This window comes from Ylistrum balloti, unplaced genomic scaffold (assembly GCF_031769215.1).
Source record: "Ylistrum balloti isolate Yb309-2 unplaced genomic scaffold, AGI_CSIRO_Ybal_v1 Utg370464, whole genome shotgun sequence".
Taxonomy (NCBI): Eukaryota; Metazoa; Mollusca; class Bivalvia; order Pectinida; family Pectinidae; genus Ylistrum; species Ylistrum balloti.
Genome location: NW_026782306.1, coordinates 42,594 through 69,679, shown reverse-complemented (window position 1 = coordinate 69,679; position 27,086 = coordinate 42,594). Strand labels below are relative to the sequence as shown.

Below are 27,086 nucleotides of genomic sequence, written 5' to 3'. Positions count from 1 at the left end.
ATTCTCACCTCTCGCTTGACAGGCTTCCTTATTGATAATCCTGTCAGTACAGATCTCAAACATAAAGAAATAACATTCCAAATGTATTAACTTTCAGCAGTGATGTTTGGATAATTATCGACCCTCTTTGAATTTGGATTACTTTGTAAGGCAAGAGAAAATATGCTAAATAATTTAAATGAATCGTTTACAATCTGTATGTTTGGTAAACTGAATTCCATGAAGGAAGGCAGACTCACAGTAGTTATGTTTAAGTGAAGTTTTTTTCTAATTTTCAAACTTTATGACAGATTTGAAATAGGAATTTGATAAAGAAATGCCAGCTCATCACTATATTTATGATAATAGGAAATATTTCGAAGTTACATGTCTAAACTAATATGTTGTTTTAGATAAAGACTTTGATACAGAAATGCTAGCACATATGATTATGAAGTGCATCTGTAGTGTGTGAGAACATGTACAAGGTGGATGGAATATATCCTGGTAATTCAGGAAAAAACTGCTGATCATGTAACCTAATGTTGAGTTCAACTGTCTACATCTGTTCTCTTCCATAACTTGGGAGGGCTGCAGGAAATCCCCTTGTAGTGAACACAATGAGATCACAAGGAGCTGTACAGCAGCTTTCGTGTAGTAACTGTCCTATAGAGTTGGTAGAAATAAACTGTCTACCAAAGGTCTTTTGAAGGCTCAAACTTTCATCTGAGAATGAAACTTTAGGTTGAATTGGCTTTAAATCATTTCTTGTCCAGATCAGGATGAGCTCTTCACTACAATTGATGGTTAAAAAAGATCACAGATCAGAATGTATTCATCAGAGATCATTATTTATTTCAATGTTGATGATGACATTGAGGCTTTGGTGACCTTGTGGTTAAAGCCTCTCGGCATCATTATTACTAGCCCTCCACCTCTAGATCACAGGTTTGAGGCCTACATGGGCAGTGGCCAGGTACTGGTAACAGGTTGGTGTTTTACTCTGGGAACTTTACCAAACACACCTGGCACTTCCTTAAATGACCCTGGCTATTTATAGGGTGTAAAGCAACATAAACCATCCAATGAAGAAATTGGAATCTTGGGACCTCTGGTTTCAGCTTGTCTTAAGCTCCAGTGAATTTCTTTCTAGCTGAGCTGTATTACAGCTATTTACTAGGGTTACATATATCAAACCCTAGCCTTAGTATTAATTAAAGAAAGCAATTAAATTATGTTGTAAGTTCGCTGTTTGTAAGTATTCTACAACATGAAAGAGATTCAGCAACCAAATTTTCAGAGCATCTACCATATGTGCATTATTGCACTGTAAAGGGGAGTGAAGTGATAATTGAAAGTCGTCATTCGTTAATTGGTGGGAATGCACATTCCGTGTAAGTGATTTCCAAGTATCCCAACAGAGCAGGATACAAGGAAACATGTTTGATGAATTGAGAGATTTTTTTCTCCAGCTGAGTAAGAAAGGGTTGTGTAAATTACTTGTTAGGTATTGACAATGGAAGGTGTTTGAAACAATACCATTACAAGACAGTGTCTTTTAACTAAGTCTTTGTTTTTAAGTTGCTGATGAGAAGATTGGAATAGCTCAAGCTCACAGGGCAGATCATTGGCTGTAGAAAATATACATGAACAACAAAAAGTTGCTGAGGATTTCTAACTTCTAAAGCTGGCCATAAATTTCCAGTTTTCTTTCTTCTTTTTATTGATTATTTTGATATTGTTTTGACTTGGTTCCTCAGACAAGTCAGCTGTTCAATGAAACTAACTTCCTGTTTTGGTCAAATATTGATCGAGCTCTCAAATCATCTCTCACATGTATAGAGACTATTTTAAAGTGTATCTGGAATTATTCATGCATCTGTGAGATTAATAAGATGCCTGGCAGCTTACATGTTATTTTTATAGTTTCATATATATCGTCTGTCTGTAAAGAGAGTTGAACAACACCTGTTTCAAATTTTCAAATTACATGAAAAGCTTTTTCGTGTCACTTCAGCACTTTCCAATTACTTGTTTTAATAGAATTTACCAACCCACCATTATTCATAGCCAGATCTGGTTCTGTTTTTACTTCTGTATGATGGTTATTCTAAGTCATCCCTGGTCACCCGACTTGGACTGGCCTTTACTGGTGACTTGGGATGGTTCACTCCCCTAAATGGGGGTATTCAAAATATAAATTGAAAGAGTGGCCAGCTTGAAGTTGTGATATATAAACTTTTGAGTTTAATTCAAGATGTCTTTTAGGACTCTTTGGCTCAGATGATACAGTGTCGTGGAAATGGGAAAAGTAACTTTATCATTGGTCCTTTATCTATAAGAAGTCATTTTTCAAACTTACAAAAAAAATTGTACACTGTCCTGATTAACATATTGATAAAAAACTTGAATGATCCTCAAACTCAATTAACAGTGTGTAATTTGTTCACTTTATTTGTACAAGGTCAAGAATTTTGGTAACTTTGTGTGTGCAAGGTCAAAGGTCATGGGTACTCTTAGTATGTGCAAGATCAGAGGTCATGGGTATGTCTAATGAACCTTAAATTTCTCAGTCACACTGAATAATCAACATCATATCTCTTTATGTAGAGAAACTGTTTTCTTATATCTCACATGAAATTTCAAAATCAATATAATTATCAAACACAAGAATTCCTTTTTGTCAGAGATTCTTTAGAAATAAAACAAACCTTACTTGATAAGTTTAAAAGTTATTGGGGATTAGTAGTCAATATCATGAGATATAAGGACCAGAAGGTGCTGTTCAGCATTTAAAAAATTGTCATAGGCATTTAGTTTTTTTGGGTTAAAAAAAACATGAACTCACAGCTGACAAATGTTGGGTATAGATAGAAGATTTATGCTGCAGTTTACTGTAACCGGATCATGAGATTTTGTTATAGATCTTTATCAAATGAAGACTGGTATATTAGTGTTGTATGTAGCTACACACATAAAGCAGGTGGGGAGGATTGTTCATTCATGTCTTACTCTGGTACATCTGGAGTGGTCCAAACTGACAGGAGTTATGTGCCCTTGTTATCAATAATAAATGGTATGGAATGTCAGCTGCTGTGAGTCATTACACACCATAAACATTGATGAGTTCTCCGGGATAAATCTGGACAAATTTTACTATTGGAAAAGGGTGGTATGTTTTCCCCTCTGAATATAAACAAATTTCCCTCAAAACAGAGCTAATTAATAAGTATGTTTTTACTTTTCAAATGATGCTATCCTGAAAAAGAGATACCAGACTAACCTCAACTTTGTCATATTTTATTCACGTAATCTTCATGTATGTCATATAGTCTTATACTACCCCTCTTTTGAATTGTAACCAAAAGGACTGTTCCAAATTCTTCCGCTTCTCAAGATAACCAAAAACAAACCAAAATCTAGATTAATCCATGGATGTGTATTAGAATCAACATATCAATCCACTTAACTGTCTCTCTTCCAAAATCACATCAACTCAGAAGACAAACACCATATCTTCTGTGAATAGAATTGCATTTCATTGGAACAAAAATAACCCTGATGACATATTTCTAAGACACACAAGAACTGATGACATATTTTATATGTTCACAAGAACTGATGACACATTCTGTAAGTTCACAAGAACTGATGACACACATTTTAAAGATAATCAAGAAGTGAAGACATATTTTAGATAAACACAATTGCAGATAACAGATAATATGTTGTTAACAAGAACTGATGACATATTTCAAAGGTTTGTGAAATACATGCCAAAGATACACATGGAAAGCAGTCAAAAACTTAACGCCAGTTTTGCTAGATTCTTATTATTATATCAAAGGAGACAACTCTTCTAATTAATGGAGACTACTCTTCTAATTAAGGGAGACTACTCTTCTAATTAATGGAGACTACTCTTCTTATTAAGGGAGACTACTACTCTAATTAATGGAGACTACTCTTCTAATTAATGGAGACTACTCTTCTAATTAATGGAGACTACTCTTCTTATTAAGGGAGACTACTACTCTAATTAATGGAGACTACTCTTCTTATTAAGGGAGACTACTACTCTAATTAAGGGAGACTACTCTTCTAATTAATGGAGACTACTCTTCTAATTAATGGAGACTACTCTTCTAATTAATGGAGATTACTCTTCTTATTAAGGGAGACTACTACTCTAATTAAGGGAGATTACTCTTCTTATTAAGGGAAATTACTCTTTTATTAAAGGGAGACTACGCTTCTAATTAAGGGAGAGTACTCACCAATTAAGGGAGACTGCTTTTCTAATTAAGGGAGACTACTGCAGAACAAATCATAGACTTAAGATAAACCAAGAGGAGGATGCTCTGGGCTTCCTTAATTAATTGATATGATTTATTGTGTAGGTATGTGTGTTAACTAATCTCTCCTATAGGATTTCCCTATGTGTGATAAAACATCTACAGTTTAATATGTAATATGTTTCATCATAACAAAGATGGATTTGTAATCACAACGGATGCTGGCACCATCTTCTGTGTATACAACACCAACTGATAGCTGATTTTTTTCAACAGACTACAATTCAAAGTATACTGATAGCCTACAGTCCTGGCTTGTCATTCATAGAATTTGAATGTTATATAATTTATAATCCTTGTTCTACTTTTTAGAGTACCTATCCTGGACAGAAATCTGAGAAAAAAATCTTGATATTGCTACATAACAGTTCCACAACAAGATGTTAGTTGATGTGCTTGCTACTAAAAAGACTTAAAAACAACTATTGCTTTGATATATTCTGCAAAATATACAGCAGAACCACATAATACATATCATGTGGCTGGATTGTACCAAGAGCCTGTTGAATTATGTATAGATTATGCTCTCTGACTGTGCTTTAATGTTGAGGTTTGAGTTACACTATCTATACTGATATGAGAATAGATTATGTGCGGAAATATTTAGATTTGCTTTCTGTATATAATTGTGAATGCTGTGTAGGTCTTCTGTATATATTTGTGAAGGTTGTGCAGGCCATCTGTATATATTTGTGAATGCTGTGTAGGTCTTCTCTATATATTTGTGAATGCTGTGTAGGTCTTCTGTATATATTTGTGAAGGCTGTGTAGGTCTTCTGTATATATTTGTGAAGGCTGCACAGGTCTTCTGTATATATTTGTGAAGGCTGTGTAGGTCTTCTGTATATATTTGTGAAGGCTGTGTAGGTCTTCTGTATATATTTGTGAAGGCTGTGTAGGTCTTCTGTATATATTTGTGAAGGCTGTGTAGGTCTTCTGTATATATTTGTGAATGCTGTGTAGGTCTTCTGTATATATTTGTGAAGGCTGTGTAGGTCTTCTGTATATATTTGTGAAGGCTGTGTAGGTCTTCTGTATATATTTGTGAAGGCTGTGTAGGTCTTCTGTATATATTTGTGAATGCTGTGCAGGTCTTCTGTATATAATTGTGAAGGCTGTGCAGGTTTTGTTTAGATGACTTTCTGTATATATTTGTGAAGGCTGTGCAGGTCTTCTGTATATATTTGTGAAGGCTGTGTAGCTCTTCTGTATATATTTGTGAATGCTGTGCAGGTTTTGTTTAGATGACTTTCTGTATATATTTGTGAAGGCTGTGCAGGTCTTCTGTATATATTTGTGAAGGCTGTGCAGGTCTTCTGTATATAATTGTGAAGGCTGTGCAGGTTTTGTTTAGATGACTTTCTGTATATTTGTAAAGGCTGTGCAGGTTTTGTTTAGATGACTTTCTGTATATTTTTGTATATATTTGCTGTGCAGGTTTTGTATATAATTGTGAAGGCTGACTTTCTGTATATTTGTAAAGGCTGTGCAGGTTTTGTTTAGATGACTTTCTGTATATTTGTAAAGGCTGTGCAGGTTTTGTTTTACAACCTCTGATCAACATCTCTGATCATTAAAAGACCGCCTCCCTTTGTATTTGAGGTGTGTTAATGTGTTTGTCTGAGGCCGTCATCAATCTCTGGATTTAGGTCAACTGTGCAAGTGGAAAATGATAGTTTAGAAGTTGCAAGTTCCTTGATTACCAGTAAGCTTTCTGTCAAATGTATTTATTGTACATGAGTGCACTCGACATTTTTTCAGGGAAAATTCAAAGTGTTTTTCATTCAAAATACTACTTAGTTCCCTCAACCATCTCAGTATTCAGCCTTTCCAATAAGTATACCTTTAAGGTGCTGAGCGTACCGGTTTTTTATGTTTTTGTGTAATAATGAAAAAGCCTGCTTGTTTTGTTGAATATTTGTTTTGAAATAGGTATGGCTTAAGGTTTTAAGAAATATACTTCATACTTACATGAAATTAGTAATCTAAAGTGCTGATCAGGTGAGAAATTAAAGACTTATTTAGAGAAAGAGAAAAAAAAAATGGAAAAGATGGAAATATAAGAGAGATAAGATTGAATGTTTTGGTGTCAGACTTTGAAGGTGCTGGGTAATACCAGGTGGATACAGCAGTGTGTACATTGTGTTATCTAGCTATGCTATGGGCTGTTACCTTGTTAACAAGTACCTGGTGTATCAACTCTTACACACTATGAGATCTCATATGTTATGATCTCAACACATGTAAAGCTCTGAAATGTTCACTCTGCTTTACTGCAGTATGTTATCTCATTGAAATTTATAAAAAAAAATCAGGTCGCAGAAATTTGTTTAGAATTTACTGGATTTTTTTTTTTTTTTTAGGTTTCTTGATGTGTTAGGTGGCATCAAGCCTCTTAAAATAGTCATATGCATTTCAATTATGGTGTTAAGTGACAACACTTGTTTCTATGGTTGTATGTAAACATTGTTTTGGAAAGTATGGACCATGGAGAAATTGGTAGCAGTACTCTCTCCCCTTTAGATGTTTAATTTTTAGTACAAACAGTTTATTAAAAGGACATGGATTCCTAGCAAAACTGACTATGAATCTATAAGAATTAGAGGCTTAAACCACTATGTTTCATTGAGGTAGCCTTGCACGTGGCAGGTGGCGGGTGAGGCTGACATCATCGCTAACACAAAACATTGTAGTTATCTTTGAAAATTTGTATTTGAGAAATGTAAACACCACCTGCATATCTGCTGGACTGTTAATATCAGAAACTTGTAAATGAAGTGAATATCAGTAAACCGCAATTTTTTAGATTAAACATTTAATCGTCTTGACAAAAAGTGCAGTGGTATCTCTGCCTGCAGAACTCTGCCATTTTATAAGCAACATTTTCTTTCCTTCAACATCTTGTCTCCTTCCAATTATAATGGTTTAAAAATATATAAATGATTACTTAAAGACAGTGTTATCAGTCTTGTGGAACGTCTTAATTTACTTCCATTATCATTTCGGTGTAAACAATACGCATGTCTTGATGGTCACCTTCTGTGTCTATGTAAACAATTCTGATGTCTTAATGGTCACCTTTTGTTTCTATGTAAACAATTCTGATGTCTTAATGGTCACCTTTTGTTTCTATGTAAACAATTCTGTTGTCTTAATGCTCACCTGCTGTTACTATGTAAACAATTCTGATGTCTTAATGGTCACCTTCTGTTTCTATGTCACCTTCTGTTTCTATGTAAACAATTCTGATGTCTTAATGGTCACCTTCTGTTTCTATGTAAACAATACACATGTCTTAATGGTCACCTTCTGTTTCTATGTAAACAATTCTGATGTCTTAATGGTCACCTTCTGTTTCTATGTAAACAATACACATGTCTTAATGGTCACCTTCTGTTTCTTTGTAAACAATTCTGATGTCTTAATGGTCACCTTCTGTTTCTATGTAAACAATTCTGATGTCTTAATGGTCACCTTCTGTTTCTATGTAAACAATTCTGACGTCATAATGCTCACCTGCTGTTACTATGCAATGAATTCTGATATCATAATGGTCTTGAAGTCATTCATAGTACTTTAAATCTACTTTTTGAAAAGAAAAAAAAAAGGTATATGTTATTGGGTTTTTTTGCCAATTGCCCCATACCTATTCATAAGTTATGGTCCCAATCTGCTGCTGTTCATTAGAATTACAAACACTTGTTAATTGTCCTGTAATAAGCCCACCCCTTGACATAGGGAAAGGACTTCTACATCTTATATTTTAATCCATCCACATTTGTATACTACCCATCTGGTTATGTGTGGGAATTGACTGATATATATAATGATATAAGGAGAGTATGTGATTCTATCATAATCTGTGTGAAATTGTGTTTGAATGATAAGAAACAAAATTGTCTGAAGAGTTTCGATTTCTAAAACTTCAATTTCACACAATGTTGTTGTATAGACTCCTACAAGGCATGTAATGTGTCTGTGTTAGTCTATAGGTAGACCTGGTAATTGGTTTTAGAGTCATCCATTCAAATATTGTAGTGATCATGGTGTGAATTCAATCCTTATTGAAGTGATTTATTGATTTCCAGTTAACTTTCAGAAAGCACCTATATCACTTAACATTCATTATATCAAACAGGAAGTCACAGACTTCTTTGAAAAAATTTTGTCTATTAAGACGTCGTTTATTCAGAGGAGTCATGAGGAAAAATTCAGAAAATACTGAATTGCTCTTTTTGTAAGAAACTCCCCTTTCTTGGAGTTTGACACGAACTGTAAAATTTAGAGATTTGATACCTGGGTAAATGATTACAGCCTTCATTGTGCATACCTCGACCTTAGATATCGTAGATTTTAAAATCATGATAATTTAAAGTCAGGTGATGATTTTGAAGAAATCGTATCCATTTGGATTTTGTTGACATACCTTCAAATCGGCCAATCATCCAGTCAAAAAAAAGAGTTAGTGACGTAAAATTGATTATGTGACATTAAATTGATTTTTTTTGTAAGATATGTTATATGTAATCTCAGTTTATGATAATATTGTCTAAAACAAATTTTCTTTTTATATCTTCCACAGTATATACATTACAGTTACAAGCACCGAAACCAAGAAGGATTATTTGTCAGTATGAGGTGAGATATGTATCATTTCAACAATGACAGGCAACTTTCTTATTTTTTATTATGCCCAGTAAATTTTTTTTGAATTTAAGGAAATACACAGAAATATATCATTTTAGAAGTCCTCAGTCCTAATTAGATGTTATTTTCCTCAAAATTCAATGCCATTCATGATATCTACAGTTCTGCATAAATCAGTTTTAAATTCTTTCCTGTTTACTTTTTTGAGAAAATATAATGATGACCTTGAAGTCAAACCAATTTATTAGATTTCTAGTGTGAAAATCAGGTTGTGTGAGGATATATGCCTGTAGATTAAATATCATTGTTATCAACTTGATAAATATATTCCTTAAGGGCTGATGCACTCCAATACACTAAACTATCACTACTTAATGTACCTTAGCATATTTATTTGTTCTGGTGGTCAAACTAAATTTTAGAAATTGAAATTTAGAGAATATCCCATAATGTATGTGTAAAATTGGTGTCAGTATTGTGAAGTACTAGCTCCTTAATACAGAGAGTTGGCAGGTGTAACATAGAGGAACAAAAATTGGTTTTAATTTCTAATTCTTATTTTTATATTTTTTCCATCTGTCTCTGCCATAATTGTGTCCAGAGCATATCACAAACACTATAAGAGGTATCAACATGAAACTTAAAAAAGTAAATAGATCTGTGTAAGGAGAAGTGCAGTGTAACTAAATTTTGTGTCCAATAAAGTCTTTTTCAGGCAGTAGTCATTAGTTTCACAGATACTTTTGTCTTAAAACCAAACAAAGCAAGCTCAATTTCAACAGACAGGTTCTTTGCTCAGATAAAGTTTTTTGTTAACTGTATTTATGTAGTAATATATAATCATGTATTTTCACGGGGGCTCAATTTTCCAAAAAACACTATTTTGTGGAGACTTGATTTGGTAGACAAATTAATGTTCCTTTTGTAATTTCAGGTTCCAAACAAACCACAGTTTTATGGAAAAGAGTAAGTATTGAAAATCATGATTATTTATAGTTCAAGGTATAATTCTGTTCATCTTCATTAAAGACACATTTTGTGATAGATATGACAATCTAACTTATGGCTTGCTAACATTACACAGATTTTAAAGGTTGGGGTTAGGTATGGGGGCTTTTGGTGTGCAGGTTAGGCTTGGGGTTAAGGTTAGGAATGAGGGGGTGGGTGATGGATGGGTTTTAGAGGTTGGGGTTAGGGATGGGAGTTTTTGGTGTGCAGGATAGGTTTGGGGTTAAGGTTAGGAATGAGGGGGTAGGTGATGGATGGGTTTTAGAGGTTGGGGTTAGGTATGGGAGTTTTTGGTGTGCAGGTAAGGCTTGGGGTTAAGGGTAGGAATGAGGGGGTAGGTGATGGATGGGTTTTAGAGGTTGGGGTTAGGGATGGGAGTTTTTGGTGTGCAGGATAGGCTTGGGGTTAAGGTTAGGAATGAGGGGTGGGTGAGGGATGGGTTTTAGAGGTTGGGCTTAGGTATGGGAGTTTTTGGTGTGCAGGTTAGGCTTGGGGTTAAGGTTAGGAATGAGGGGGTGGGTGAGGGATGGGTTTTAGAGGTTGGGGTTAGGTATGAGGGTTTTTGGTGTGCAGGATAGGCTTGGGGTTAAGGTTAGGAATGAGGGAGTGGGTGAGGGATGGGTTTTAGAGGTTGGGGTTAGGTATGGGAGGTTTTGGTGTGCAGGTAAGGCTTGGGGTTAAGGTTAGGAATGAGGGAGTGGGTGAGGGATGGGTTTTAGAGGTTGGGGTTAGGGATGAGGGTTTTTGGTGTGCAGGTAAGACTTGCGGTTAAGGTTAGGAATGAGGGAGTGGGTGAGGGATGGGTTTTAGAGGTTGGGGTTAGGTATGAGAGTTTTTGTGTGCAGGTAAGGCTTGGGGTTAAGGGTAGGAATGAAGGGGTGGGTGAGGGATGGGTTTTAGAGGTTGGGGTTAGGTATGGGGGTTTTTGGTGTGCAAGTAAGACTTGCGGTTAAGGTTAGGAATGAGGGAGTGGGTGAGGGATGGGTTTTAGAGGTTGGGGTTAGGTATGGGGGTTTTTGGTGTGCAGGTAAGGCTTGGGGTTAAGGGTAGGAATGAGGGAGTGGGTGAGGGATGGGTTTTAGAGGTTGGGGTTAGGTATGAGAGTTTTTGGTGTGCAGGTAAGGCTTGGGGTTAAGGGTAGGAATGAGGGGGTGGGTGATGGATGGGTTTAGAGGTTGGGGTTAGGGATGGGGGTTTTTGGTGTGCAGGTAAGGCTTGGAGTTAAGGTTAGGAATGAGGGGGTGGGTGATGGATGGGTTTTAGAGGTTGGGGTTAGGTATGGGGGTTTTTGGTATGCAGGATAGGCTTGGAGTTAAGGTTAGGAATGAGGGGGTGGGTGATGGATGGGTTTTAGAGGTTGGGGTTAGGGATGGGGAGGGGTGGCTTATGCTGTCTTGTCAGTTATATGTTATGGATTAGAACATTAGATGCAGGAAATTCAGGAACAGTCATTAGACTGAATACTGTTGCACCTTTGTTTGTATTATGGTTTGAATGCTAATCACCATTTCAAGAGTAGTTTAAGAAGTAGTGTATAGCTATAGGGGAGACTTTAATGATTTTACTGTTATAGTGATATAAATAACTAAGTGTAGGTATGAATGGTAAGACTTTGTATATAAACTAGGCAGAGTGATCTCAGTGGATGTCTTGTGTATGTTTGGCATGAAGAGTTCCACGACAACGTGATCCCCAAGGAAGATCACTCCAGACATTTATTGATTATAGAGGTGACATTTGTTGATTAAGTTTGGATATTGGTGAAATAATTTTCATGTTGTCAGCCAAACAGCAGTTTGGTTCCATCTGATTTTAACACCTGAATTATGGACACAGTTTGTGTGGAGGATATCTATATCGATATTGAAACTAGGACACACTTTACTGATAGTAAGCGTTTTAGCAAAACTATGTTGTGTCATGTCCTGTCACACCATGTTATATCACATCACTCACTGCCATATCACATACTCTCACATCTTGGCCATCTTGGATTTGACTTTGCTATGTCTTGAGAAATGCTCAATAGATCTTTCCTAAATTTCATATGTAGGTTCTCCTTGGTCCCTTGTTGTGCCAGTTTTATTTGGGGTCTGATCAGATAAACAAAATGGCTTACAGGCAGCCATCTTGGATTTTGACTTTGCAAGTTTATTATCTTTTTCTTAAGAAGTACTGTATAGATCTTTCTCAAATTTCTTGAATAGGCGATTTAGGTCCCTAATTTTGCCCTTTTTTGAGTTTTGAACTGATCAGAAAAACAAAATTACCGATAGGCAACCATCTTGAATTTTGCCTAGTAAAGATTGTTATTGCTTTCCTGAAGAAGTACTGAATGGATGTCACTCATATTTCTTACATATGTTCCCTTTGGTCTCTCCTTGTCCTCGTTTGATTTTGGGACAGATCAAAAACAACAAAATGGCTTCCAGGTGGCCATTTTGGATTTGGCAGGTAAAGATTATCATTTATTTCTGCAAAGGAATGTTCAAATATCTTATCATTTAAAGCAAAAACAGAGAAAAAAAGGGGAAAAGAAGGGAAAAGGTACAACTTCCATAGAGCATATAAAGATCAAACAATGGTGGGCGTCAAGATCCCTCTGGGATCTCGTTTGGATGTGTCGTGATATAGATCAAACAATGGTGGGCGTCAAGATCCTTCTGGGATCTCGTTTGGATGTGTCGTGTGTCGTGATATAGATCAAACAATGGTGGGCGTCAAGATCCTTCTGGGATCTCGTTTGGATGTGTCGTGATATAGATCAAACAATGGTGGGCACCAAGATCCTTCTGGGATCTCTTGTTTGGATGTGTCGTGTGTCGTGATATAGATCAAACAATGGTGGGCGTCAAGATCCTTCTGGGATCTCGTTTGGATGTGTCGTGATATAGATCAAACAATGGTAGGCACCAAGATCCTTCTGGGATCTCGTTTGGATGTGTCGTGATATAGATCAAACAATGGTGGGCGTCAAGATCCTTCTGGGATCTCGTTTGGATGTGTCGTGATATAGATCAAACAATGGTGGGCGTCAAGATCCTTCTGGGATCTCGTTTGGATGTGTCGTGATATAGATCAAACAATGGTGGGCACCAAGATCCTTCTGGGATCTCTTGTTTGGATGTGTCGTGTGTCGTGATATAGATCAAACAATGGTGGGCGTCAAGATCCTTCTGGGATCTCGTTTGGATGTGTCGTGATATAGATCAAACAATGGTGGGCACCAAGATCCTTCTGGGATCTCTTGTTTGGATGTGTCGTGATATAGATCAAACAATGGTAGGCACCAAGATCCATCTGGGATCTCTTGTTTGGATGTGTCGTGTGTCGTGATATAGATCAAACAATGGTAGGCACCAAGATCCTTCTGGGATCTCGTTTGGATGTGTCGTGATATAGATCAAACAATGGTGGGCACCAAGATCCTTCTGGGATCTCTTGTTTGGATGTGTCGTGTGTCGTGATATAGATCAAACAATGGTAGGCACCAAGATCCTTCTGGGATCTCGTTTGGATGTGTCGTGATATAGATCAAACAATGTTGGGCGTCAAGATCCTTCTGGGATCTCTTGTTTGGATGTGTCGTGTGTCGTGATATAGATCAAACAATGGTGGGCACCAAGATCCTTCTGGGATCTCGTTTGGATGTGTCGTGATATAGATCAAACAATGGTAGGCACCAAGATCCTTCTGGGATCTCTTGTTTGGATGTGTCATGATATTGGTTTGAATCTATATTTATATAATTAAATTTCCTTGAAAATGATGAATAAACAGCTTGGTAATTCATATTTTTCTAATCTTTTATGAATGTTTATTATTAAGTGTATTTGTAGACAGGGGAGAATTTATGTATTGTAGCATTAAATCAGTGATGAAGGGAAGGGGTAGTCATGTTTGTTATGCTAGGGATGACAGATGTATCATTATTGGTACCTACTATTTGTGAATACTTGTGTATTCTGAGCAGGTGTCCCCAGTTCTGTGTAGATGAATACCCTGTCAGATGCTGTTGTTAGCAGTAGTTCTCCTAAACTTCATCCTAAGATTGTAACCAATTTAATTACAGTTATGATTCATGGCTGCTGATCACGGCAAAAGTGTTCAGGTATCTTGACTGGTTCTGTCAACTTTTTAGGTACATTGAGAAGGTCAACACACAAACTTTACTGTTAATCAATAATCCTTCTGTCACTGTTTAATGTCAGAAGTCTAGCTAATTACAGATGATAACTAAACCCCTGTTAGTTTAAGCAATATCAGTGGTATCTCCATAAGGTCAGAACACTAATGTTGACAAAAGGTCGGTGTTTCAATGCACTAATGCCTTTAGAGTGAAATTACCGACACAGTACAGAAGTGTGAAGTAACTGTTTTGTGGCAAAGTTTCTGTGTCTTGATTGGTTAAGGAAATAGGACACAAGATTTGTGTTTCTAAAGGAAAGCTGGTTTTTGCCTAAAACATGTACTGAGAAGACAGATGATGTCCAGATCAAATACTGGGTATTACCTGTAAATCATTCTGTTAATGGAAAAATTCAGTCCATTAACAAGTTAATACAATCCTATTTACAAATTTAATACATTGGCAACACCACCCTACATCGGAAACACCACCCTCGGCAACACCACCCTACATCAGAAACACCACCCTCGGCAACACCACCCTACATTGGTAACACCAACCATGTGTGTTGATATGTTGAGCCTGATTGTTCTCATGAGGAAGAAAATATGAGAGTGTAAAGTATAAAAGTGATTGTTTTCCGATGCAGAAGAAAGTCTGGTGATCTGACCTGGCAGGTCAACACATGTGGCTGGTTTTGCTTTTATCAAATATCTTTATCCTACTTAAATTTCTCTATTTTGAAACCAGAGGCCCATGGGGCCTGCATTTGCTCACCTGGCTAATTAAGCTATTCATCCTTTTTAATAAAAAACTTCAAATATATGATTTCCCTATTGGGTCTGGCCTTGTAGTCAAAAGTGAATTGCTTCAGACCAAACCTGGACAACATCCTGGTATGGCAGAAAAGCTTAAAAGAACTTAAATTTTCCCAATTGGGCCTGCCTCTCTGGCCATAGGGGTCCAGGATACAAGTTTTATACAGCAGTTAGTCCCCTTCACCCAGGAATACTTCTGACCAAATTTGGGCGATATCCATTTTTTTCTTAAAGGAAGAGTAAGATTTTAAAGAACTTTCAAAATTTTCCCATCTGGGCTCAATGCCTAAGGTCTCTGGAAAGTGAGGACCAATTCTTACACAAACTTTCTTCCCCTTCACCCAGGAATACTTCTTAACAAATTTGGGCAATATCTAATTCCTAATGGAGAAGTAGTCAGTCAAAGGTCACAAAGTTCAGACGGTAATCTTATGTTGATGGTTATTATTGCATTCTTTGTTTACAGGTACCATGGTAATGTGACCCGCGATGAAGCTGAACGGTTGTTGTGTGAAGGAGACGGGTGTTACCTAGTTAGGAAAAGTGACCGAGCACCTGATGCATTCACACTCGCAATCAGGTAAAAGTGACAGATATATCAGACACATTCACACTCGCTGTCAGTAAATGTGACAGATCTCAGATTCATTTACACTCGCTGTCAGGTAAAAGTGACAGATCTCAGACACATTCACACTGTCAGGTAAAAGTGACAGATCTCAGACACATTCACACTCGCTGTCACATAAATGTGACAGATCTCAGACACATTCACACTCGCTGTCAGATAAAAGTGACAGATCTCAGACACATTCACACTGTCAGATAAAAGTGACAGATCTCAGACACATTCACACTGTCAGGTAAAAGTGACAGATCTCAGACACATTCACACTCACTGTCAGATAAAAGTGACAGATCTCAGACACATTCACACTGTCAGATAAAAGTGCCAGATTCACACTCACTGTCAGATAAAAGTGACAGATCTCAGACACATTCACACTCGCAATCAGGTAAAAGTGACAGATATATCAGACACATTCACACTCGCTGTCAGTAAATGTGACAGATCTCAGATTCATTTACACTCGCTGTCAGGTAAAAGTGACAGATCTCAGACACATTCACACTGTCAGGTAAAAGTGACAGATCTCAGACACATTCACACTCGCTGTCACATAAATGTGACAGATCTCAGACACATTCACACTCGCTGTCAGATAAAAGTGACAGATCTCAGACACATTCACACTGTCAGATAAAAGTGACAGATCTCAGACACATTCACACTGTCAGGTAAAAGTGACAGATCTCAGACACATTCACACTCACTGTCAGATAAAAGTGACAGATCTCAGACACATTCACACTGTCAGATAAAAGTGCCAGATTCACACTCACTGTCAGATAAAAGTGACAGATCTCAGACACATTCACACTGTCAGGTAAAAGTGACAGATCTCAGACACATTCACACTGTCAGATAAAAGTCACAGATCTCACACACATTCACACTCACTGTCAGATAAAAGTGACAGATCTCAGACACATTCACACTCACTGTCAGATAAAAGTGACAGATCTCAGACACATTCACACTGTCAGGTAAAAGTGACAGATCTCAGACACATTCACACTCACTGTCAGATAAAAGTGACAGATCTCAGACACATTCACACTGTCAAGTAAAAGTGACAGATCTCAGACACATTCACACTGTCAGATAAAAGTGACAGATCTCAGACACATTCATACTTGCTGTCAGGTAAAAGTGACAGATCTCAGACACATTCACACTGTCAGATAAAAGTGACAGATCTCAGATACATTCACGCTGTCAGATAAAAGTGACAGATCTCAGACACATTGACACTGTCAGATAAAAGTGACAGATCTCAGACACATTCACACCGTCAGGTAAAAGTGACAGATCTCAGACACATTCACACTCACTGTCAGATAAAAGTGACAGATCTCAGACACATTCACACTGTCAGATAAAAGTGACAGATCTCAGACACATTCACACTCACTGTCAGATAAAAGTGACAGATCTCAGACACATTCACACTGTCAGATAAAAGTGACAGATCTCAGACACATTCACACTGTCAGGTAAAAGTGACAGATCTCAGACACATTCACACTCACTGTCAGATAAAAGTGACAGATCTCAGACACATTCACACTGTCAGGTAAAAGTGACAGATCTCAGACACATTCACACTGTCAGGTAAAAGTGACAGATCTCAGACACATTCACACTCACTGTCAGGTAAAAGTGACAGATCTCAGACACATTCACACTGTCAGATAAAAGTGACAGATCTCAGACACATTCACACTCACTGTCAGGTAAAAGTGACAGATCTCAGACACATTCACTCTCACTGTCAGGTAAAAGTGACAGATCTCAGACACATTCACACTCACTGTCAGGTAAAAGTGACAGATCTCAGACACATTCACACTCACTGTCAGGTAAAAGTGACAGATCTCAGACACATTCACACTGTCAGGTAAAAGTGACAGATCTCAGACACATTCACACTCACTGTCAGGTAAAAGTGACAGATCTCAGACACATTCACACTCACTGTCAGGTAAAAGTGACAGATCTCAGACACATTCACACTCACTGTCAGGTAAAAGTGACAGATCTCAGACACATTCACAGTCACTGTCAGGTAAAAGTGTTAGATCTCAGACACATTCACACTGTCAGGTAAAAGTGACAGATCTCAGACACATTCACACTCACTGTCAGGTAAAAGTGACAGATCTTAGACACATTCACACTCACTGTCAGGTAAAAGTGACAGATCTCAGACACATTCACACTGTCAGGTAAAAGTGACAGATCTCAGACACATTCACACGCAATGTCAGGTAAAAGTGACAGATCTCAGACACATTCACACTGTCAGGTAAAAGTGACAGATCTCACACACATTCACACTGTCAGGTAAAAGTGACAGATCTCAGACACATTCACACTCACTCTCAGGTAAAAGTGACAGATCTCAGACACATTCACACTCGCTGTCAGGTAAAAGTGACAGATCTCAGACACATTCACACTCACTCTCAGGTAGAAGTGCCAGATCTCAGACACATTCACACTCGCTGTCAGGTAAAAGTGACAGATCTCAGACACATTCACACTGTCAGGTAAAAGTGACAGATCTCAGACACATTCACACTCACTGTCAGGTAAAAGTAACAGATCTCAGACACATTCACACTCACTGTCAGATAAAAGTGACAGATCTCAGACACATTCACACTGTCAGGTAAAAGTGACAGATCTCACACACATTCACACTCACTCTCAGGTAAAAGTGCCAGATCTCAGACACATTCACACTCGCTGTCAGGTAAAAGTGACAGATCTCAGACACATTCACACTCACTCTCAGGTAAAAGTGCCAGATCTCAGACACATTCACACTCGCTGTCAGGTAAAAGTGACAGATCTCAGACACATTCACACTGTCAGGTAAAAATGACAGATCTCAGACACATTCACACTCACTGTCAGGTAAAAGTAACAGATCTCAGACACATTCACACTCACTGTCAGATAAAAGTGACAGATCTCAGACACATTCATACTGTCAGATAAAAGTGACAGATCTCAGACACATTCATACTGTCAGGTAAAAGTGACAGATCTCAGACACATTCACACTGTCAGGTAAAAGTGACAGATCTCAGATACATTCACACTCACTGTCAGGTAAAAGTGACAGATCTCAGACACATTCACACTGTCAGGTAAAAGTGACAGATCTCACACACATTCACACTCGCTGTCAGGTAAAAGTGACAGATCTCAGACACATTCACACAGTCAGATAACACACATTCACACTCACTGTCAGATAAAAGTGACAGATCTTAGACACATTCACACTGTCAGGTAAAAGTGACAGATCTTAGACACATTCACACAGTCAGGTAAAAGTGACAGATCTCAGACACATTCACACTGTCAGGTAAAAGTGACAGATCTCAGATACATTCACACTCACTGTCAGGTAAAAGTGACAGATCTCAGACACATTCACACTCACTGTCAGGTAAATGTGACAGATCTCAGACACATTCACACTCGCTGTCAGATAAAAGTGACAGATCTCAGACACATTCACACGCAATGTCAGGTAAAAGTGACAGATCTCAGACACATTCACACTGTCAGGTAAAAGTGACAGATCTCAGACACATTCACACTGTCAGATAAAAGTGACAGATCTCAGACACATTCACACTCACTCTCAGGTAAAAGTGCCAGATCTCAGACACATTCACACTCGCTGTCAGGTAAAAGTGACAGATCTCAGACACATTCACACTCACTCTCAGGTAGAAGTGCCAGATCTCAGACACATTCACACTCGCTGTCAGGTAAAAGTGACAGATCTCAGACACATTCATACTGTCAGGTAAAAGTGACAGATCTCAGACACATTCATACTCACTGTCAGATAAAAGTGACAGATCTCAGACACATTCACACTGTCAGGTAAAAGTGACAGATCTCAGACACATTCACACTCACTCTCAGGTAAAAGTGCCAGATCTCAGACACATTCACACTCGCTGTCAGGTAAAAGTGACAGATCTCAGACACATTCACACTGTCAGGTAAAAATGACAGATCTCAGACACATTCACACTCACTGTCAGGTAAAAGTAACAGATCTCAGACACATTCACACTCACTGTCAGATAAAAGTGACAGATCTCAGACACATTCATACTGTCAGATAAAAGTGACAGATCTCAGACACATTCATACTGTCAGGTAAAAGTGACAGATCTCAGACACATTCACACTGTCAGGTAAAAGTGACAGATCTCAGATACATTCACACTCACTGTCAGATAAAAGTGACAGATCTCAGACACATTCACACTGTCAGGTAAAAGTGACAGATCTTAGACACATTCACACTGTCAGATAAAAGTGACAGATCTCAGACACTTTCACACTCTCAGATAAAAGTGACAGATCTCAGACACATTCACACTGTCAGATAAAAGTGACAGATCTCAGACACATTCACACAGTCAGATAACACACATTCACACTCACTGTCAGGTAAAAGTGACAGATCTCAGACACATTCACACTCACTCTCAGGTAAAAGTGACAGATCTCAGACACATTCACACTCACTGTCAGGTAAAAGTGACAGATCTCAGACACATTCACACTCACTGTCAGGTAAAAGTGACAGATCTCAGACACATTCACACTGTCAGGTAAAAGTGACAGATCTCAGACACATTCACACTGTCAGGTAAAAGTGACAGATCTCACACACATTCACACTCGCTGTCAGGTAAAAGTGACAGATCTCAGACACATTCACACTCACTGTCAGGTAAATGTGACAGATCTGAGACACATTCACACTCGCTGTCAGATAAAAGTGACAGATCTCAGACACATTCACACTGCTAGATAAAAGTGACGGATCTCACACACATTCACACTCACTGTCAGGTAAAAGTGACAGATCTCAGACACATTTACACTGTCAGATAAAAGTGACAGATCTCAGACACATTCACACTCGCTGTCAGATAAAAGTGACAGATCTCAGACACATTCACACTGTCAGGTAAAAGTGACAGATCTTAGACACATTCACACTGTCAGATAAAAATGACAGATCTCAGACACATTCACACTCACTGTCAGATAAAAGTGACAGATCTCAGACACATTCACACTGTCAGGTAAAAGTGACAGATCTCAGACACATTCACACTCACTGTCAGGTAAATGTGACAGATCTTAGACACATTCACACTCGCTGTCAGATAAAAGTGACAGATCTCAGACACATTCACACTGTCAGATAAAAGTGACAGATCTCAGACACCTTCACACTGTCAGATAAAAGTGTTAGATCTCAGACACATTCACACTGTCAGATAAAAGTGACGGATCTCACACACATTCACACTCACTGTCAGGTAAAAGAGACAGATCTCAGACACATTTACACTGTCAGATAAAAGTGACAGATCTCAGACACATTCACACTCGCTGTCAGATAAAAGTGACAGATCTCAGACACATTCACACTGTCAGGTAAAAGTGACAGATCTTAGACACATTCACACTGTCAGATAAAAGTGACAGATCTCAGACACATTCACACTCACTGTCAGATAAAAGTGACAGATCTCAGACACATTCACACTGTCAGGTAAAAGTGACAGATCTCAGACACATTCACACTCACTGTCAGGTAAAAGTAACAGATCTCAGACACATTCACACTCACTGTCAGATAAAAGTGACAGATCTCAGACACATTCACACTCGCTGTCAGATAAAAGTGACAGATCTCAGACACATTCACACCGTCAGGTAAAAGTGACAGATCTCAGACACATTCACACTCACTGTCAGGTAAAAGTGACAGATCTCAGACACATTCACACTGTCAGGTAAAAGTGACAGATCTCACACACATTCACACTCGCTGTCAGATAAAAGTGACAGATCTCAGACACATTCACACTGTCAGATAAAAGTGACAGATCTCAGACACATTCACACTCACTGTCAGATAAAAGTGACAGATCTCAGACACATTCACACTGTCAGGTAAAAGTGACAGATCTCAGACACATTCACACTCACTGTCAGGTAAATGTGACAGATCTCAGACACATTCACACTCGCTGTCAGATAAAAGTGACAGATCTCAGACACATTCACACTCACTGTCAGGTAAAAGTGACAGATCTCAGACACCTTCACACTGTCAGATAAATGTGTTAGATCTCAGACACATTCACACTGTCAGATAAAAGTGACGGATCTCACACACATTCACACTCACTGTCAGGTAAAAGAGACAGATCTCAGACACATTTACACTGTCAGATAAAAGTGACAGATCTCAGACACATTCACACTCGCTGTCAGATAAAAGTGACAGATCTCAGACACATTCACACTGTCAGGTAAAAGTGACAGATCTTAGACACATTCACACTGTCAGATAAAAATGACAGATCTCAGACACATTCACACTCACTGTCAGATAAAAGTGACAGATCTCAGACACATTCACACTGTCAGGTAAAAGTGACAGATCTCAGACACATTCACACTCACTGTCAGGTAAAAGTAACAGATCTCAGACACATTCACACTTACTGTCAGATAAAAGTGACAGATCTCAGACACATTCACACTGTCAGATAAAAGTGACAGATCTCAGACACATTCACACTGTCAGATAAAAGTGACAGATCTCAGACACATTCACACTGTCAGATAAAAGTGACAGATCTCAGACACATTCACACTGTCAGGTAAAAGTGACAGATCTCAGACACATTCACACTGTCAGGTAAAAGTGACAGATCTCAGACACATTCACACTCGCTGTCAGATAAAAGTGACAGATCTCACACACATTCACACTGTCAGATAAAAGTGACAGATCTCAGACACATTCACACTCACTGTCAAGTAAAAGTGACAGATCCCTATTGATTCACTTATTACATATAAGTTGTGGTTTCTTAGGTCTGCCAATAATTCGTATCTTTGTAAAGTGAGCAAAGTTATGTCCTTAATTCAGTAGAAATATCAATCCATAGATTATCCATTCTTGGTGAATTTTGTCTAAGGGAAATAACTCCTTTTTCATCATCGTCATCATCAGCAGCAGCACTGCACATCAAACAAATTTGTTTTCTGCTCCAGATTTGAAGGTCAGACGAAGAACTTCAAGCTTTACTATGATGGAATGCATTACGTTGGTGAAAAAAGATTTGATACTGTACACGACTTAGTAGCTGACGGTCTGATACACTTCTATGTAGAGGCAAAAGCTGCGGATTATATTGCTTCACTTTCAAACGAATCCAACTATGCAGAGTCACCGTATTTAGCATATAGTGCAAAAAAGAAACGACTACAGCGTTCACAAAAATCAGTGGCAACCAGAAAAATAGACCATACAGATTCGGGAAATGTGAATATTGACACACCGAATCGGCTCAGTAATGGTTCTAACGGAACTACTGTTCAGGCACAAGGGGTGAGTATTCATCGTCAGTAGTGTTCACTGGTAGTGACATTGATACTCATCAATTTTGTCTGTTAATTTATAATTAAGATTTCTCTCAGATTGAATGACAACTAATAGATTTGAATTATTATGTGTTGAACATTAAACATGGAAATGAAACCTTCTCATCATCCATGAACAGTTATCTTCTATATTGTGGTCTAGATGTCGTCAACATGTTTCGACCGCTAGGAGGCCATCATTACGCTGACTTTTACCACTTTCATATCCCATGAAGTGCAAGTTTGTGGCTTAAGATGTTACAGTTGTTAAGTAAACATTGAGACGTTATGGATACGTCACATTGTGCCACCATAATTATGCTAGGACTGTTTTGATTAACTGTGTTATTCTATAATCAGTGGCAGTGTGTTAGTCTTTGATCAGTGGCAGTGTGTTATTCTATAATCAGTGGCAGTGTGTTATTCTATGATCAGTGGCAGTGTGTTATTCTATGATCAGTGGCAGTGTGTTATTCTATGATCAGTGGCAGTGTGTTATTCTATGATCAGTGGCAGTGTGTAATTCTATAATCAGTGGCAGTGTGTAATTCTATAATCAGTGGCAGTGTGTTATTCTATGATCAGTGGCAGTGTGTTACTCTATGATCAGTGACAGTGTGTTATTTGATGACAGTGGCAGTGTGTTATTCTATAATCAGTGGCAGTGTGTTATTCTATGATCAGTGGCAGTGTGTTACTCTATAATCAGTGGCAGTGTGTTATTCTATGATCAGTGGCAGTGTGTTATTTTATGATCAGTGGCAGTGTGTTATTCTATGATCAGTGGCAGTGTGTTACTCTATGATCAGTGGCAGTGTGTTATTCTATGATCAGTGGCAGTGTGTTACTCTATGATCAGTGACAGTGTGTTATTCTATGATCAGTGGCAGTGTGTTATTCTATGATCAGTGGCAGTGTGTTATTCTATGATCAGTGGCAGTGTGTTATTCTATGATCTGTGGCAGTGTGTTATTCTATAACTTTTGTTACTTTATTAAACATCTTGGTCCTTCTGTGTGATAGGTTCCTCTTGAGCTGTCCAAAACTTTTGTTACTTTGTGAAAACACCTTGGTACTTCTGTGTGATAGGTTCCTCTCCAAAACTTGTACTGTAGTGGCTGTTTAAAACCTGTGTGCGTCCATTATTAATTTCTGAAAAGAAAAAACTGAAATTTTCAAAAGTCAATCAAAAGTGATTACCTGTTGAATGTTTTTTGATTTTACAGCAAATATTAGATGATGACGAAGACGATATATTGGCCAACGTCCATGAATTTGCAAAGGCTCATAATTTTAAGGTAAGTTCCTTATTAAATGGTTGCTATGACCCTTATTTATGTTACTCAGCAAACGATAAAACACAGTACCTGTATAAATCACACACACTTTCTTACTCATGTTAAGATACAGTACTTTGGATGCCATTATACATGACTTTTTGCAGCCTGTCCTGTCTTATTCAGTATCATATTCTGATAACAATATACAGTCGAGCCTCGTTATCTTCAACTTATATAACTCCAAGACCCATTTAATTTGAAACATTTCCGTAGTGCTGGCCAAACTTTTCACCAAACAATTGATCTCACTTAAATCAGATATTCAAATAAGCTTTTCAACGGTCACCGCCAACTTTATGATGATGAAGTACGATGTGGAACTGCATATGATACCAGTTCTTATGCTCCATCCTGTCCTGTTCTGTCTCATTCAGAATCAATATCCTGGTAACCTCTCAATAGAGTTGGTTTATATTTCTTTACTTAGAAGTCATTGATCAAGGTTATGAGGTAAGAGGTCACATTTGATAGTTTATACAAATTCATCAAACAGTGATACTTTTACACATGGGAACAGAGACATTGATGTCCTACAGTTATTTACTAGCTGAAATGTGACTTTTTTAATTTTCAGACCCAGAACTTCATGGGACTACATTGGTGTGATTATTGTGCTAACTTTATGTGGGGTCTTATAGCACAGGGGGTCAAATGTCAAGGTGAGAGCAAAATCTGGGGTCAAAGGTCAAAATGAATCTAATATCTGGGGTCAGTTATCAAGGCAACTTATCAAAATGTGTTTAATATCTGGGGTTAAATGTCAAAATGTGTTTAATATCTGGGGTTAAATGTCAAAATGTGTTTAATATCTGGGGTTAAATGTCAAAATGTGTTTAATATCTGGGGGTTAAATGTCAAAATGTGTTTAATATCTGGGGTCAAATGTCAATGTGAGTCGAATGTCTGGGGTCAAGTGTCAAGATAATAGAATTTCTGATTATAAAGTAAAGAGAAGTTAAAGGCCAAAGAACTTATGTAAAATTAAAATCAAGTGCTTGAGAATCAAAATCTCATAGTCTGATATGATCCACACCAAATGTGTAGTTGACTGTATTCTCAATTTATTTGATAGATTGTGGATTTGAAGCTCATAAAAAATGTTCTGAGAAGGTACCGAATGACTGCATGCCGGATATTAAATTTGTGAAGAACTTGTATGGAGCTGATCTCACAACAGTGGTGAAAGCCAGGAACACACCTATCCCTGTCGTCGTAGAGAAATGTATAAAGGAAATTGAGTCCAGAGGTATTGTTTGTGCCAATAACTTGTTCAGTATTAAGTCCTCAATGGTTTTTATGTCCTGGTAGCTTGGGTAAACAGTCACGATTGTGTCTGTTTGTGGATCAAATGAAATCAGGTGATATTGTGTTGTACCGTGTGATAAGGTAACTTCAGACACAGCAGTTTATCGACTAGTGTAGAGACAGTTGTAGATCCTTATTTCAGTAAGTCTAGATATCTTAATCTCTTATATACACGCTTTTTAGTAGTGTTGTTAACCTTTTAGAACACTAAGGTAAGTATGAGAATGTGACACATGTGATAAGTAAAGGTCTGTTGACAGTTGTAACACATAAGATCATTGATGGCTGACCTAATTTGAACCAAGCGAATGTATTAGCTTGACAATATCCAATATATACAATTAATGTACACGAGTCAATGTCCTGCCAAGCTGCCAGTACTAGATAGAACTTGTAAGTTAGTGATATAATATGTTTAAGTAAGGGGTAAAGTTAGGAATTACGTCAAAGTTTGGAATATAATACTTTATGTTGGAAGGGAAGTAACTCTTTACCTTCACAAAAGTTTTGTGACACTGACCTATGGCATTTTTTACAAGTGATTGAGTGAAAGGGGCAGCAGTGGATGGGGGAGTGTGGAAAGGGAAGTAACTCTTTACCTTCACAAAAGTTTTGTTACACTGACCTATGGCATTTGTTACAAGTGATTGAGTGAAAGTGGCAGCAGTGGATGGGGGAGTGTGGGAAGGGAAGTAACTCTTTACCTTCACAAAAGTTTTGTGACACTGACCTATGGCATTTGTTACAAGTGATTGACTGAAAGGAGCAGCACTGGATGAGGGACTGGAATTAGTTAACCAACAGGTTTTAATTTATTGACGGTTGGCAGTTGTAAATTATCTCCGTTTTGTGCTGTCCTTCCCTAGGTCTGGAATCAGAAGGCCTCTACAGGATTGCAGGTTTACATGATGAGGTGGAGGGTATCAGGATGGCATTTGATAAAGGTAAGTACCTTGTGAAAGTTTTCATCCAATGTAGCAATATTTAAGTATTGAACAAAAACATGCCAACAGTTCATCTTTCTCAATTTTCATCATGTAATATGTTTAGGCAATCCCAGTTTGTTAGAGGGACTCAAAGAAAACTATTTTATCCTGTAACTGGCTTCACCATTGGTAGTAATGGAAAACAGCTGTATTTTAGCATGTGCATTAATTTGACAGATTGACTTTCTTAATTTACTTACATATAAAGTTTAGGGTTAGGGTCGATAACTATTGAAATAAGTGATATTCTATGTTGTAATGAACAACTTTATTTATGAAGCTTTGGTGGTCTGATTTTCAATCGATGTCTTGAAATATAAACTTCTAGAGACTTGCCACTTTTGTCTTTTTTCACCCTCGCCAAAATACAGCCTACATTTTAAGACTTACCATATATTATTCT

The 27,086-nt window shown here is 37.8% G+C and overlaps 1 protein-coding gene across 2 annotated transcripts in view; it reads left to right on the top strand.

The window, feature by feature from the left end:
- The window catches only part of LOC132555233 (N-chimaerin-like), a 94,815-nt gene that overhangs the window by 58,690 nt on the left and 9,039 nt on the right, over nt 1–27,086 (top strand). For both annotated transcript variants that reach the window (XR_009554413.1, XM_060219584.1), the window contains exons 4-11: nt 8,917–8,972; nt 9,916–9,947; nt 15,403–15,516; nt 22,684–23,020; nt 24,279–24,350; nt 24,967–25,051; nt 25,465–25,638; nt 26,564–26,641. Coding sequence is in view for 1 of the 2 variants with exons in the window: in XM_060219584.1 (XP_060075567.1) it covers nt 8,917–8,972; nt 9,916–9,947; nt 15,403–15,516; nt 22,684–23,020; nt 24,279–24,350; nt 24,967–25,051; nt 25,465–25,638; nt 26,564–26,641 (948 nt within the window). In the remaining variant the exon portion in view is untranslated. The remainder of the gene's footprint in view (nt 1–8,916; nt 8,973–9,915; nt 9,948–15,402; nt 15,517–22,683; nt 23,021–24,278; nt 24,351–24,966; nt 25,052–25,464; nt 25,639–26,563; nt 26,642–27,086) is intronic.